We start from the raw sequence: 15,932 nt of genomic DNA, 5'->3' as shown, positions 1-15,932 counted from the left end.
GAGAAATTTTTTAGATGTTATCTGATATAAGGCTGTGTTACCGAGTCTGCTGACATATGGACAGAAATAAAAGCTCTATGTGAAGAAGCAGCTTTCCTTAATGCTCTCAATTAGTTCAAATCGCAACAGCAATCTGTCTGAACAATGCAGCACGTGTTACTACTTTGTTTCCTTCTCTTCTGTGACCACCAGATAATGCTCATGGCTTCAAAGCTTCCTAATGAATTGACTGACTCAGGCAGCTCTAAAGACCTTCTCCTACAGTTCAGCTAGGTAGGCAGTGGAATGAATTTATGGAAGGAATTTGTGTCTTTGTTTGCGGAGTAACTTTTCCACAATAACTCAAAATGTAGTGATCTCTTTTACCTGTAACATCTCTGGTCCAGGGTCTGAAAGCTTCATTTGTTAGAAGATTGGGATGGATCTGTTGCTGGAATATCAAGTACAGAAATAACTGCCACTGACTGGGAGAAATATGTGCTTTCACTTCAAAAGATCTATAAGACAACTCCCTTTGCAATGCAACAGTGTGTGGTAATGAATTCAGGAATAAGGTACCTAAATATTAGTTAGGTGTCCACATCTAGTCAGTGGAAATTTTGTCAGAACAGCCCCAGTAGTCTCTGGAGCTGTTAAACTGAAAAGCAAGTAGGTGTCTCCTTTAACGCGAAGTAAATCACCATCTCAGCTTCCTTGACTGTATTGACTGAAAGCTCGATTCAGTTGCCTGAACTGAGATATCTGTTGCCATTTTTGTGATGCCCAAGATATTCCCACAAGCTTGCGGTTGCAACACAGATCTTGGAGGATCCACCCTCTGTGGAACCGTCAAGAGACCAGCAGGTACTCTTGAGCATCTGAGATGGCACGAGATGTTTGTGTGTAGGCAAGCGTATCAAGTGTCAGATCTCTGTTGAGTAGGCTAATGCAAGCTTAGACATGTAGACATATCTAAATATATCTATCTTAATCTGAAGCTGAATTCTTCCAAATCTTACAGTGTGGAAAAGGGAAGAATCTGTTCTCTGATTCTTCAGTGGGATGCTAACTTGAGAGCATAAAGATGATAATTTGAGGCCATGAAATCATCCTCTTCTAGATGTGATTATGCCACTGAGGATGTTACTGCCAATATGCAGTCAAAGAGATTGAATGAGGCCCCTGTAATCCACTTCAGGTAAAATCAACAAGGTTAAGTTAAACCATCTGAGTGTTGGTAACATCTTCAGACAGGCATGGGGGTGTACCAAGGGAATGTCTGTCCATTTCTTGTCAATGTAGTCTGTTCCACCACTGAATAGATGGAAGGAAATTCCACTGCTTTGCAAATTTTGGGCTGAATTAAAATGTCAGCTTGTTTTCACTGTGATGAGAGAATCAAAGATGGAAAAAAAAGTACTTCGAACATAAAGAAGCTATGGTGAAAATTCTTGCTTTTATGGAAATTAGTTTCTCACTGAAATGGTAAAATCCTTTAAGCTAGGCACTATTTTTTTTCCTAGAAGGTTAGGTACTATTTTTTTCCTTATGACTGGTGAGTGTCTTTCAGCATCTGACAGTGTTGCCTCTCCCATTTGGTTGATTTGGGGAAAGGACGTAGAGAAGCAGCTCAGAATTTCATGCTGCTTTCCCAGCCTAGGACTGTCTCATTTCCTGTAGCATGCTGCCACAAGATGACCAGGCCTTCTGCAATGATTCTTTCCAAGAAAAAAGAAAGTAGAAGAGAAATACCGTATTAGCCGTAAACATGGATTTGTCTCTCTCAATTTCCTGAGCTCATGTACTTTACAGTTATCCAGGAGAAACAAGCAGATGTTTATTCTAGGCTGATTCTATGCTATTTGTTTAGCTGCTGAGCTGAAGAAATGTTTTACAGGATGAGGACTTATCCTACAATAAACAAGTGTGCAAAAGCTTCAAGTGGTTGTAGCGGTTATACAGATAATAACATCTAATACCTAACTGTCATATTTGCATCACTCCTGTTGTGGAAAGCAGAGGTTTTGGGCCTGTCTTCTAATCTGACTTTTTATCTTTATTTATTCATAACCCTGTATATAAGGTTCTACTAGTTAAATAAACAGTGGCTGGATGAAAAGAAGCCAGCATGAAAATAACTAAGCACTGTGTTCTCCTTTTTTTGCAGCCCTATGATGTAAATTTACAAGTTACGTCAGTGTTGTCCAAACTGTCCTTGTTTCCCCATCCTCATATACATGAATACCTTTTGGATCCTTATGTAAACCTAGCTTCTGGCTGCAGGTCTCTCTTCTCTGTTATTGTCAGGGTGAGTAAACACACAGTTAATATTTACATATGGCTATACAGCAGTGATACGTTTAGTAACTTTGTAGTTAGTGGTAGTAATTGCTGGGTAGTTTAAGTTGACAAATGGCTTCTCACTGAAAATAGATACTTATGCTCTTGATTTGAAAATCAAAATTCTGGATTTTCTACCAAAAACGTTGGAAAATGTATTTCTCAGCATTTATTTTCATTCTGCATGTCTTGGAAATTGTTTGTTTGCTTAGTTTCATTGTGTAGATGCAAAATATCTCCTCTGGCAATGACGTTGCTTTAAAGTGAACTAGGTCACATTGTCACTTGCAGACGATGTCAGGTAGTGCTGTAAGAACAGGCAAAGTACAGGTTTGTGCCTGGATGGGAAAGAGATGGCTTTGATTCACACACAAGCGAAGGACACTCCTGAATACCCTGTGCCTGGATGAGTATCTCTGCTCATCCTCTTTTTTTTCTGATGAAGGCTGTTCTTGACAATGAAGTCCTGGATTTATTGAAAGTGCCCTTCCTTTCCCTCTCTGATTCCATCTTTTCCTGCCAGACCTGCAGCCTAGAAGTGCTGGCTGGGTGCCTGTCACACTGCAGTCTTCCCAGTCAGAGATCCCTTGCCTACCCCACGCACCAGCTGTTATTAAGCTGGTCAGGAGCCTATTAATGATGCTTGCCCAATACTAACAGAGGGCTTAGCTCCCTGTTTCCCAGCAGCCCTCCCCATTTCAAAATATAATCTTCACTCTCTCCCCTTTTGCTTTCCCTAAACCCAGGAATTTACTGGTCAATTGCCTGCGTCAACATTTACTAAGACAAATTAGTCGTTGGCATAATTAAAATAAGTAATACCATTCATGGCAACAGCTGGTAAGGCTCAAGAGTTCCTGTCCTTTTGTATCTCTCTACTTTTTGTGCCCACTCACCCTTTTTGGGGGCAGAGCAGGTACTCTGGATATTGTTTTGTGAGCCTGTGAGGATGCTGAAGTGGGTCTGCATCCTGGGCGCTGAAGGCTGTCATTTAAGCTTGCTGCCAGGCACTCTGCAAAGGTGTTAATTTTGTGTGTTGATGGCATTGTGCTTTACAGGTCGTTGGGGACCTCATGGTTAGAATCCAGCGCATCCCAGATTTCACTCCCAAACTTCTGCTGGTCAGAAAACGCCTGCTGGGCTTGGAGCCGGAAGGGCCCATGTGAGTAAATACGTTGCGTATTCTCCAAGACCCATCGCTGTTTTTTGTGTGTGCCAGTCCTAATTCTCTGCTGATTTTTTTTCCTTCTCAGCATTGACCACATGACGTTACTAGAGGGCGTGATTGTGCTGGAAGAATTCTGCAAAGAGCTGGCAGCAATTGCATTTGTGAAGTATCATGCCTCATCTACACCATAAGCAGCCTTGATGAGTAGCCAGGCTGTAAAACCACCTAGCTTGTTTCAGTCGAAAAGACTATTGACAACACCCAGATAAGAAGAGGTGGTGCCTCCTGGCAAAGTGTCAGTTGACATTTGGCAGAATTGGAAGGCAAGTTACTTTCGCCAGATGTTGACATTGCAAGAGAGAGGGGTTCAAATGGACCTGGAATATGATTGAAGGCATTTTGGCAGAAACCAATACATAGCATTTCTAGCCACTGTGTGAAGAGCTGCAAAAGCTTCATGAAGAACCACAGACATCAGACCTTGGTTATTCTGTTATAACGACAATATTTAGAGAGTTGGGTCTTTTGTATGTTCTGGGGCTCACATGCGGCAATTCGCTTTTTGTGACCATATTACTTTTAAAAAGCAAATTAATTTTGTAACATTTTTATGTCTTAATTCTTTTTCTTTTCAGTTGGATATATGAAAGGAAATCACAACTATAGCTTCAATGTATATTATTAAAAATGAAGAGGTTCAAAAAATCCACCAATCCATATACAGTAGGATATATTAATGAGGGATCATTTTTGTTTTGGTGAATCTTAAAGACAACTCTGAGCTTGATTCCCCAATGGATTACTCCAACAAATATATCAGTATAAAATCAATACTAATGGAATTAATCCTGATTCAGCATCTCATCCATAACAAATATATCTGAAGTGTACATGTTTCTAGCATGTTTGTCTTTGTCATTCCAAGTGATTGCTCTTCAGGTCATCTGCGTAACTAGATTTGCTTTAGGTTTTTGCCTGTGAACTCTAGTTGCTTGACTCACGTCACCTTTACAGGGAAGTTAATTATAGGTCATTAGCAGTTGTTGCTGAAACAGTATTTTTAATTTCTTTTAAATTGGTATTTAGCCTGAATTGGTTTAAGAATCTTTTGTGCCTTGAAAATTGGCAACATAAACATTCTGTCATTTTTAGAAATGTTTTTATTGCTTATCTAACCATAGCAGTAGTGCCCAGCAAAAGATTGACTGATGCCAATTCAGTTAAAGCGTTGATACCGTATATAGGACCAAAACTTGTGCCTGCTTTGCATAGTGCTGGGATGCAGAAATGTCTCTCAGTGAATCTTTTTCAATATGAATACTATCAGCCAGGGCAGGCATTTGCATTGCAAGCGGAGGGCCATTCGGACTTCAGCATGTTTTGCTTCTATTTCTCTAGCGTGATGGCAGCCTGCACTTCAGGAAGTTCTTGCTGCTCACTGCCACATATGCACTGGCCGGTTCAGGTGGCTGTTCTTTAACCTTCAAGTCACACTGAGTGACTTGGATGAGAGACCTGTCCTGCTCTCTGCACCACTGTGTAGCACCTCTTTCCACTCCTATGAACGTAATAGCATAGGCAGGCAAGGTAGAATTTAGCTCCTTGTGTTTACATTGTATTTCTTTGTTTGTCTTTCCTACTATCCTGTTTGCACAGCTAATGCCCATTTCAGATATGATTGCTCATACGCAAATATGGACTAATTTACTCAGTCACAAGAATTTTTCTGGATTTACATGACTGTACCTAGAATCAGATTCTTCTCCGAATCCATGCCTTTGAGGTCGTGTTTTTTAATATTTATGGAACCTGGATGTTGAGAGGCCTTTTAAGTTAGCAGGTTAATTAGAACAGTGTCACAGTTAATGGGCTAAATTTATTCTTGTCACAACAGTGAAGAGCTGTCCTGCTGTAAAAGCTTCCAGTACAGGTTCAGCTGGAGAGAGCAGTTCTGGAACTGGGGAAACCTTTTGGCAGGTAAAACCTGTATTCAGTGGCTCCCTGTACTGGGAGGCTTTTGTACAAAGCGTTGCATTTATCTGGCAAGCAAAAGCATGTTTTACATCCTCACCTTTTTTTTTCTGAATTTAGCCCCAAAGTGGTTTCAGGTCAAAGTAGCATAGTAGGATAAAGTTTAAAAAAATGACTCTTTTTTCATTTTTGTTCTTTAGAAACATACTTTGAAAGTAGCAAATAATTTTTAGTGATACATATTGCAGTCAGTCCATATTAGAAGCTTCGTTAATGTAACATACCTGACACATAGTTTAGAACGTGTAAATGTCTATGCAGAGTGATGTTTAATACATACATTTGTTATAAATCAGGTCCCAATTCAGCAAAGCAGTTAAACATAAGCTTAATTTCAAGAATTTTATTCCTAAATCACAATCTTTCACATGAACAAAGTCAAGCTGTTGAGCACAAATGGTGATGCTTTACTGAATTTGGGTCTTTGTTGGTTTTGCTTGAGCTTAATTACTTTTTCCTCAAATCTTCTATTTTCATTATTTATTTTTTTTAAAGTGTATGTTCCAGAATACTTCTAATGTCCCAATTTCAGTGGAAACTGGAAGTGATAATACGACTATAAATGAAAGTGAGAGAAATGTTAAACAAAACTTGCAAGAGCATTCCAAGTAATATAACAATTTATAAAGCCATTCAAGAGATGCCTGATCTCAAATGAAAGCATTAACATCACCTCTTTTGTTGTTGTTGTTGTTTTCACTGATACCTGAGCTCATTACACCGTAAGGAATTGTATCAGTCAGCTTCTGGAAGGACTGCTGCAACCTCTGTGGCATTTTAATGCAAAACAGTTTACCAAGCTGCAAACACAATTCCTTCAAGCTTGTCCATGAGAAAATTAAGTAGATATAAGCACTCTTAAATTAAGTCAGGATCTAATTGTTCGGTCTCCAGCAACATTGGTGATGTTCTGGCAAACCAAATGTTATTTAGTTGATAAATGATAAATTTAAATTTATCCATGATAAATTTGTCCATGATAAAGACGTGGATCCATCCTGATAGAAGTGAAGCAATCCTCAAAGTTGCTTTAGCCTAAACTGCTTTTGTGAGTGCTGCCTACAAACCCTTAATTACCATACATGATGACAATGACCTTTATTTTTGTAAAAGTGATTTAATCTTCCTTAAGAGATGGAACTCATTTAATTATTTTTTGTGGTGATATTTTTCATGCACTTTTTTTTAAAAAAAAAAAAAGGTTAGAAGTTAGTTCAGGTCCATGTTTTCACCTTTCTGATCTATGCATGTCATTGAGGTGCCCATTTTGTTTCTGTGTGCGTGTGTTTGTATGTGGTTATTTATTACCCAGAGATGGACACCTGAGAACATATATGGCCTGAAGTTCACAGCATATGCAGATCCTCCAGATATCAGTGGGAAATGCAAGTGCTTATCACCTTAGAAAATATGGCCACTAGTATTAGAGTGAAATACTTGAGAGGTAATACTAGAATAATTTTTTATTTCAAAAAGCAGATCCAAACCACATTTTAATCCTGATGCACATGTGTGTAAATAGACACATTTTTTACTTTTTTTTCCATTTATAGTATGTATTTGATTTAGACTCCGATATAGAAAATTTTGTAATAAGCCATGTGCTAGCTCTGGTAGAACAAGTTTGTCCTTAGTTTCTCATATGACTGTAATATTCCTGGTATTCAGATCCTGTCTGTGTAATGTTCTTACTATGTATTTGTCTGTGCAATATAAAAGCTGTGACTCGATACACAGCTTGAGTCTGGTTGTACATCACCTATGTATATATATACATATATATATATATATATAAAAAAAAGGACCAGAATCCCGAGCTTGCTTACACTACGATTAGTGTAAAGATTGTCACACTTGATTTTACAGGGCACAAGTAATCATGGAATGGCTTTGTAAATGCATGGTAATTTCTACCATAACCTGCTGTGTAATTTCACAGATGGCATTTTATTATTGCTATTTGTCTTGCTAAAAGAAATACTAAATCGAAGTGCTAGGTAAAATCGAAGGATTATGTAGTAGACTTGGGGCTACATGGAAAATCCATATCTGATATTGCGTATCATACACGGTTTTCAAACCATGATCCTGAATGCTTTCTGTGCCCTGTAAAATAGTGTAACTATATAAAATATATATTCTTTGTTTTGCCTCCTGCCTTGTTTACATTAAACAGAGGATATTCAGTAAAATTTTTCTATTAAACTTTGTGTAGGTCACTTACTGACAGTGTTGCCAAGGTTTCACAAGTGTGGGACTTCCAATGAGGAATTGTTGAAACAGCCACATTACCAGACATACAATATTAAGTTTTATGAAGGAGGTTGTGATAAATTCCAACTTTTTGTGCTAAAAAATGCATGGAGGATTAAAAGGGATATTCTCAAAATAAATTAATTTCATCGAAGCGACTGCTTCTGTTATTACAGAATCCATAATAGGTTTTATATGGATGACCTTGAGACAGAAAATGTTTTAACATTTTACATCATGCCTTTGATCCTGAAGTCCCTTCATTTATTTTTATTACATCCTGAAGTCCTTTCATTTATTTTGAGTCTGTCACTGCAGCATCTTCTGGGATAAACCTGTTTCCTGTACTCTACTGTACTGTACTGTGCAGGGCTCGGAGTGAATCAGCATGCTCTTGCCCATGAAGATTGTAAGCTAAGGGAAATGGCCAGGATGGAGTCATCCTGAACACAGATTAACGTCTGCTCTTCCTGACAGCCCTAATATCTTTCAAGACTGCAGCTGGTCAAGACCTTGGTTTTCTTTTGCATGTGAGTGCAGAGTACGTCAGTCACAACATTAGTTTATTGAATTGGGTACAAATGTCATGTACGTGAGTAAGCATCATTTCTTCCTTCAGGGCCTTTGAGGAAAGCTTTTATACATAGGTTTTTATATATTTTAGAATTGTATTTGATGGGTATTTTTGCTTAGTATCTCATCTAGTTTTGGTGTCCTTCAGATTTTCATCAGCTTTTTAAAAATCTCATTGCTCTGTAAGATCCCCTCTGAGGGCTACACTTGGATGTTAAGCTGTTTCTCCTTCGCAGTATTTAACAGCTGCAAGTGCTCTTGCATCTTTAACAAGAAGAGCGCTACATCAAGATGATACACTTGACAGCTTTTTTTATAGCTCTCAGCATCTTTCCCCCATCCTCTTGGGTCTCAGAGATTGTCATCTCCCACCCCAGATCATTTATTTGCTCTGCCTGCATGAGGCATTTAGAAATTTAGGGACGCTTTGCTTCCTCAAGCAGTGAGGAAGTTGTATCAAAATTGCACATTTTATATCTTCTTGTATTTTTCTCTTACTTTAATGAAAGTCATTTCATGATGAAACAACTGCATGATAATCTTATGGCACTTGCATTCTGATGCAAGATTTTGGGGCTCTACATTCTACTGGGGAAAAAAAACTCGTATTATCAGTGTGTGGTTTCTACTTCATATTCATTAACTCATTTTACAGATTCTCAGTCGGAGTTCTCAATGTAGATACAAGTAGCACAGGATCTACTGAATTTGTTAACCTTTAAATTTTAACAGAACTGGTGCTGTCAAAGCCTCAAGGATTTTGCTAGTTTGGTATGTGATCCGATTGGATTAAAGTGGATTAATGCTCAGAGAAGTGAATCTGTCACAACTTGTATGAGCGCCTTTTGGCCTAAACCTATATGTTCCTGGCGCATCCTTTATTGGCCAAGGTTCCCTTTGAAGGATGAGAAAGAGAACTGGAGAGCAGTTTAGGAATCAAGTGAAGCATATGGTGAATTGAAGTTTTCAGGTGTCATAAGCTTCTTGGGAATGCCAAAAAAGAAAGCCTGAAAAGTTAAATTTTACAAGTTTGGACCAGTTGCTGGCATTGCCTTTGGAGTCGGATCTGTGAGGATAAAAAGATGCATCTTGGAACGCGGTATCTCACCAGGCTATTTAAATTGCCCTTGCTAGGATGGTATATATATTCTGAACTATGTTTCATTAAATTCCTGCTGGTTATTACAATAAATGCTGCTGGTGGTATAAAATCTGCTAGAATAGTGCTGTGGAACTGACAACTTTGTCAGGGTCTTATAACTTTGATGAAGTAGATACATCTTGCTGGCTTTGCCTTTCTGCTCTACAGCATCATAATTCAGTAGGGGTTTGTATGGTGTCCCCTCCCTCTGGTAAAACATTTTATGTACTGAAAAATATGGAAACCCGTGAAAGGAAGGATCCCGTTACAGTGCTAGGCTGTAGGAACATGAAGAAAAGTGTATTCTTCTTAATCACCTACAATTTCAAAAAAGGTGAGCCTCATTATATTCTAAAGTGAACCGTTCTCTGAAATAACAACTGTTGAAAAAAGGGAGGGTATCCTCCACAGGGAGCCCTGGATGGTAAGTATAAACCTGCTTTAGTAATTTGCACTGAGGACGGCAGAAACAAGACATCTGCATAATATGTTTCAAGGTGTATAGTATCCCATTTCCAGTTTGGAGAGATGAAGCAGCCGAAAATGTAAGTTGTTGTGCTGAGTAATAACATATAACGAGACTACAGGAAGTTCTGCAGAAAACAGCAAAAGATATTAAACTGAATTAAGAGAGGAGGGCAACAGAGGTAACTAAGTTTAGCATAGTGAAATTATGGCTTAGGGTTAGAGGAACATTACTTCCCAATAAAAAGATTTGAAAGCCTTAAGCACCAAGACTGAAGGAATTACGGAGCCTAATTTATCAGAATGCAATTAAGAATGAAGTAATGTCATTGGGGAAAACTGATATTCATTGTCGGTGAAAACTTCCTGACCGTGAATGCTGCTAGACCAGGAGAAGTGGAAGGAGCCTGTAACCTCACATTTTTAAAACCAGACTGGACAAAATATTGACTTTCAAGAGGAAACCAGCCTGTGTCGGTGAGGAGATGAAGTAAACACGCATTTACATCCTCAGACTCCCAGCTAATTAACGGCTCCTGAATAACGTGTATTTGTTCTGCTAGAAAGCAGTGAGATGGACTGATCCACTGGAGCGTCTCCTGTAAATGAGGAAAGTTGCTGCAATCTGAGAAAAGCAATTTTCAGCCTTCCAAAATGCAACTCACATAATAACCTCTTTGCAGAAGCGGCACCCATTACACGCAGCAGGCGATACAGCTTGATTAGCGGGGCCAGGATCCCCCCCATGCAGAGCTGCCTTGGAGAGAAGAAACAAATTACCTGTTCTCTGAATCATCATTATCCTTTACTTGAAAAACCCACTTCTACTTCCCTCATCTCCGCAGCCACAGGAAGCACCTGTCAAGTTCGTATTTCTTAATTTGGGTCATGAATTTTTATTTCCTAACGTTTTCAGAGACTCCTATTTTTATTGTTAGCAGAATGTCCATCAGCCCTGTGCATATTTCCAGAGAATTTTCCTTTCAGCTTCCTGTAAAGGGAAGAAATCTTTGTATTTTTTATCCTGCCTTTTGAGACTCACGTTCTCCTGCCTTGTTAATTCCGTCCTTTCAAATCCCTGAAAATGTTTTTCGTCTTGTCCTTCACCTTGGGGATTCAGCAGTCAGCAGTTTGTGCGGCTCAGCAGGCAGGGAGTGTTAAGAACACCACAGACAAAAGCAGAGCTGCTTCTGTCCACCCAGGTCCAGCTGCAGGATCTGCAAGGGAAATCCTAGCTACATAGCAAACGTGGCGGGGTGGATCAAGAAGGAAAACCCAAGCACATGGAAATCAATGGGAATTTTGCCATCGATAGAAATGATGCAAAGCCTTCACTCCCTGCTTTGCAAACTCGTTTTGGCATTTCTGATAACGTTTTAGGTTTTTCAGAAGGAAAACAGGAATGAAAATTATCAGAGAAGAAAAAATTGGGTTCATGAGTTTCCTATGATACCTGAAGAAAACCGCATAGCTTGGCTGTGTTTAAAAGACAGACATTTAAGGAGACACCTTCTATTGATTTAAAGAACATGTCTGCACAAGTAGTGACCCGGCAACAGTTCTGAGCTCGCCAACACCCGTATTTGATACCAGCTCAGCGCAGGGACAGAGGACCCGCGTCTGCTCAGGCAGCTGTGGGACAACTGGTGTCTTGGACCAGGGGAAGTGCAGTAGTTTGTCACCCTCAGAGGGGAACTTACAGCGTTACCACGGAAGTAAAGCATAAGCCAAAGACAGGAGAATCATATTTCCTGTATATATGAAACATACACTTCATATATTTCATATATCTGATTGCTCAAAATTTTATTGTTTTGATGGTGCTTCTTTGTTCAAATAATCAAACACAAATTCCTAAGGAACTGAAGCCTGAAGAATTTGGGATCAAAATTCAGTTACCCAAAACTCTTGGCCTTCCTTACATAGGCAAAAACTTGTCAGGATCATGTAAGATACACATTTAAGCCAACGACAACTGAAGTATTACCCTCTCATAGCCATATGCCAGAAGACAGCTTTGCTGTTGGTAAATAAGAGGTTATATTAACAGCTTAGAATTCTGCTGTTCCCTGACTTTTTGCTGAAATTTAGGAAAAGTAATAGTAATACTGGGTAAATCATGCATCAAAATTGTGCGAGCAGTTTCATGCTATATATAATAAATGTCTGCTGCTCTGGAGCCACGATCTCAGCTTGGATCATTAAATAAGGAGTTGGTTTAATATCAACCAACAAATCACAATAAACCTTGATGTTTCCAAGATGGCAAATATGCAGGAAACTGGATTTATCAGACCTTATTTTTATATTCTAAAAGATCAAGAGTGAGCACAAACCATTGTTTTCCCCTTTTATAATTAATTCTAAATGTCAATTTGATCTACTAATATGATTCTAATTGCCAAATTTCTAAAATAGGATTGCCTTTTTGTTTCTAAATATCAACAAAACAGAATAATGAAAAAATAAATGCCTTAATATGATTACATGTGATCTGTTCAGCCAGTGGGACAGTACCACAGCTTCAAAACCATTCTCTCCAGTTAATGTGTCTCAAGTGAGATGCTGACAAGGAGCGTTCTGGCTGGTTTTGTCTAAGAGGGCAAAGCTGCAACACGAAAAGTTTTTGTCTTTTACTTCTGAGGTAGAAAGTGTAAGTACATTATGATGGATAGGTTGGGACTAGGGTATATATACATATCCTGCAAACCATTATTTTTTTATTTCATCTTATTTCAGAAAGAAGCAAAGATGTGGGAACTGTAAATAATTTGATGCTAATAATTCCAGCCAGCATATGCAGCAGTTGGTGCCATTTCAAGGAACATATTACTTTTTACCCCTGATCACTGTGTCTTGTTCTGCTAATCCTTTAGTTATTTTTAAGCAGTTTGCTTACTATCCACACACTGAGGAGATGCTGAGTAATCTGAGCAATTTTGTTGGGTTTGTGGTTTTGAGTGACAAATACGGTTTTTTCTCCATGTGACAGCTGGATGACTTAGTCTATTAATAGAGGAAGCTGTCACAGAGGAATTACATATATAGACTTCATTTAACTTTTTAAAGTACAAGCTACATCGGTGCAATTCATCTTTTCAGCTCTTCAGGTATTCAACTGTTTGGTGGAAGGGGCTTGACTTCTTAGTCTTGACTCAGTTTTCTACAGAAACTTTTTATGCTCAGCAGCTATATGAACAATTATCAGAAGCCCCTAAGAAATTGCTCTAACATTGGCCCCATTGTTTGTTACTTCAGTGGAAAAGTATGGACTTGAAGAGCAAGCTGACCCAGATGCCAGATAAAGATCTTCTCCAGGTTGAAACTGAAATTTGATAAAGAAAAACTTGCACCATCATGAGCCAAGGTCAGTATAATTGTGTAACTCAACTATTTTAGCAGCTGAAGATTCCACCTGATTAACCTATTTATAGCTTTATATTAATTCAGTACCTTTTATTCCAGAGGCTCCATGAAATCGTATAAACGTAGCCAAGGAGGCACCAATCCCGCATGCAGTATTTAATGAGTTGTTTTTCATTAAGGCAGGTGAACAGCAAACTCCTGATGTTGGGCTGATCCCCGTGCCTGCAGCTCCCTACCTTGGGTGATGAAGCTGGGTATTAGCAGTGTCTGGGTTGGATGGGAAGCAAACAAGAAACTTAAGAATAGCATAATAATGCAGCCATGTCACCCTGTTCTATCGTGTTGCCATTGCTAGTAACAGGCCATAGGTTTTGTGCTGAGTTTGCAAGGCCTCAGGGCTGAGGTGCATCAGGTTTGCTTTGTCTGAACTTTTATTGACCTGCCTGTAGCTTTGTTTTAATTCAATCTAGCTGTAACAGCAATTTTTCTCTGACCAGGAGGCTATGGCTAAATTCTTTTACTTTGCTTATCATTGCAATGGTACTGCTGTAGTTCTACACTCTAACGACATAACACAGTATAGAGAAATAATGGGCTGGTACGATGGCTGAGGGCTTGAGAGCTTTAGAGCAGAGGAATACTGGCAAGGGGCAAAAAGAGATGGGGCACAGGCTTCCCACTGGAGACCCCACAGTGATGAACTCACCCACGGTCAGTTAAAGAAATGCAGACCTGGAGCTGGACAAAACTGGTTTTAGGGATGACAAAGACAACAAAGAAATAGTATCTAGCATATTTAAAAGGTGCTGTACATAGCAAATTCAGATGTGATGGAGAGCTGCAGAACAATGAAGAAAGAGGAAAGGTGTAAAATAGGTTAGCAAACATATTAAAATGAACCCAAGTGGATCTTAGAGTGAGGGAGACAAAACTATCAACATGAACATCATAGTCCTTCTGGCGAAGGACTCCAGATGCTGATGACCTGCTGCAGCAGCCCCACCACCATCACCAGGATGACAGCACCGACCACGGTGCCCCAAGGAGCAGGGGAAGGGGGCCATAACGTCAGGAAATGGGGCAGAACATAGGAAGAGCAATTTTAGCTGGTTTATTATTAGCATTGAAATTTTTTGTGCCTGGACAAAGCTGCTTCTTTCAGCAATAATTAGATCTGGGCTGACAGTGGCTCTTGGAACAGGCTGCAAGGATTTCAACTATACTTATAATAAATTCTTGGCTTCATATATAAGATGTGTTTCCTCTTTGCCTACAAACAAATTTTGGGGCATAACAGCAACAAATACATTTTAGAACTACAAAAAAAAAAAAGGCAAGTAAGAGGATCAAACACAGCAGGAAAAGTTCACTCTCCTGCTGCCAGGGAGAAGATTCTGACAAAGCAAGGACAGATACTTCTATCTTCTGATGAAAAATGCCATCTATTTTGTTGTTGGTTTTGATCCTGATACCCTCCATGCTGTGGCAAAGTTGCTTGTGGGTTTTTCCTTCATAAGAACAGTGACATTTGATCTGAAATCTGTCTGGAACCGAGACTGGGGATATGCATGAGGCTGTTGGTAAATACCATTCTTCAACATTCAAATGGTGCTGAAGCCCCAGTTTGGAGACTTTAGCTGAGTGCAGCCACATCATCCCTATTAAAAAAACAAGAGAACACCTGAGTCCTGCCTCCAACCAAGCATTTTATAACAAAAGCTCTTTTTCTTTGGTTTGAATCTAGACATCTCTACTCAAGTCAAATTCTACTCTGCTACTGCCTCCAGGTTTAACCAGAATAAAAAATGACTACTACGACAGTTGGTATGACCAGACTGCAAAAATAGAAACACAGAATTTCATTCGGATGCTCATCATTATTTAATCCAGCAACCAGCGGACATTAAAATTTCATTTTACCAGAACATATTTTTCTTTGGATTGGGTCCCAAATAATTTCATTCCCTGGTTATTACATAGTTTCAGTGACAACATACCCCCACCATAATTATTCTCAAGGGGGTCAGTGTGCATGTGGGAAACAAAGCGCTCATCAGTGGGTACCATTCTTAGTATCCATTTGTCTCTTGGTTCCCTGAATCACTGTTACAAAGCATTTCCAGGGAGCTGATACTCATGTTTTAAACCATTATGTTTCCTACCATTTATAAGCACGTCTGAGCCAGAAATCATTCAGCGGCTGTTGCTGCTGCATCCTTCAGGGACAAAATGTTCTAAAGAGCTAATGTTGCTCTTTCATTAAGAAACCTATTCAGAACCACAGAGAGTGATTTTGACAGTGCAATTGGTAGTTGCTCTAGGGTAGGAGCTTGACAGGAGTCCTATTTTAAGCTAAATGAATGTATACTGTTTATTTAAAGAAGCAGAGTCAGTTACAGGTTTTGGTATGCATATGTAAGTATATACCTGTGTGTCTCGTCCACTCTGCCTCTCCAGATTGCACAAAATAATTCTGTCTTGCTACATGAAAAAAAATCTGTTGTTTCTGATCAGCCCTGGCATAAAGAGTAAGGAAGAAAAAGGAAAAAAAAAAGGAAAAGAAAAAGAAAAAAAGAAAAAAAATAAGAAAAAGAGAGAGAAAAAGAAACAAAAAAG

At 39.1% G+C, this 15,932-nt stretch overlaps 1 protein-coding gene across 1 annotated transcript in view; it reads left to right on the top strand.

Annotated features, from left to right (window-relative positions):
- Positions 1 to 7,917, top strand: part of FHIP2A (FHF complex subunit HOOK interacting protein 2A) — a 36,961-nt gene extending 29,044 nt beyond the window's left edge. The window contains exons 15-17 of the mRNA XM_050899017.1: positions 2,147 to 2,287; positions 3,378 to 3,481; positions 3,573 to 7,917. Of these exons, the coding sequence (XP_050754974.1) occupies positions 2,147 to 2,287; positions 3,378 to 3,481; positions 3,573 to 3,678 (351 nt within the window). The 3' untranslated portion in view covers positions 3,679 to 7,917. The remainder of the gene's footprint in view (positions 1 to 2,146; positions 2,288 to 3,377; positions 3,482 to 3,572) is intronic.
- Positions 7,918 to 15,932: the final 8,015 nt, after the last annotated feature.

This window comes from Gymnogyps californianus, chromosome 6, assembly GCF_018139145.2.
Source record: "Gymnogyps californianus isolate 813 chromosome 6, ASM1813914v2, whole genome shotgun sequence".
NCBI lineage: Eukaryota > Metazoa > Chordata > Aves > Accipitriformes > Cathartidae > Gymnogyps > Gymnogyps californianus.
The sequence above is the reverse complement of the archived record's forward strand: the minus strand, read 5'-3'. Positions and strand labels throughout refer to the sequence as shown.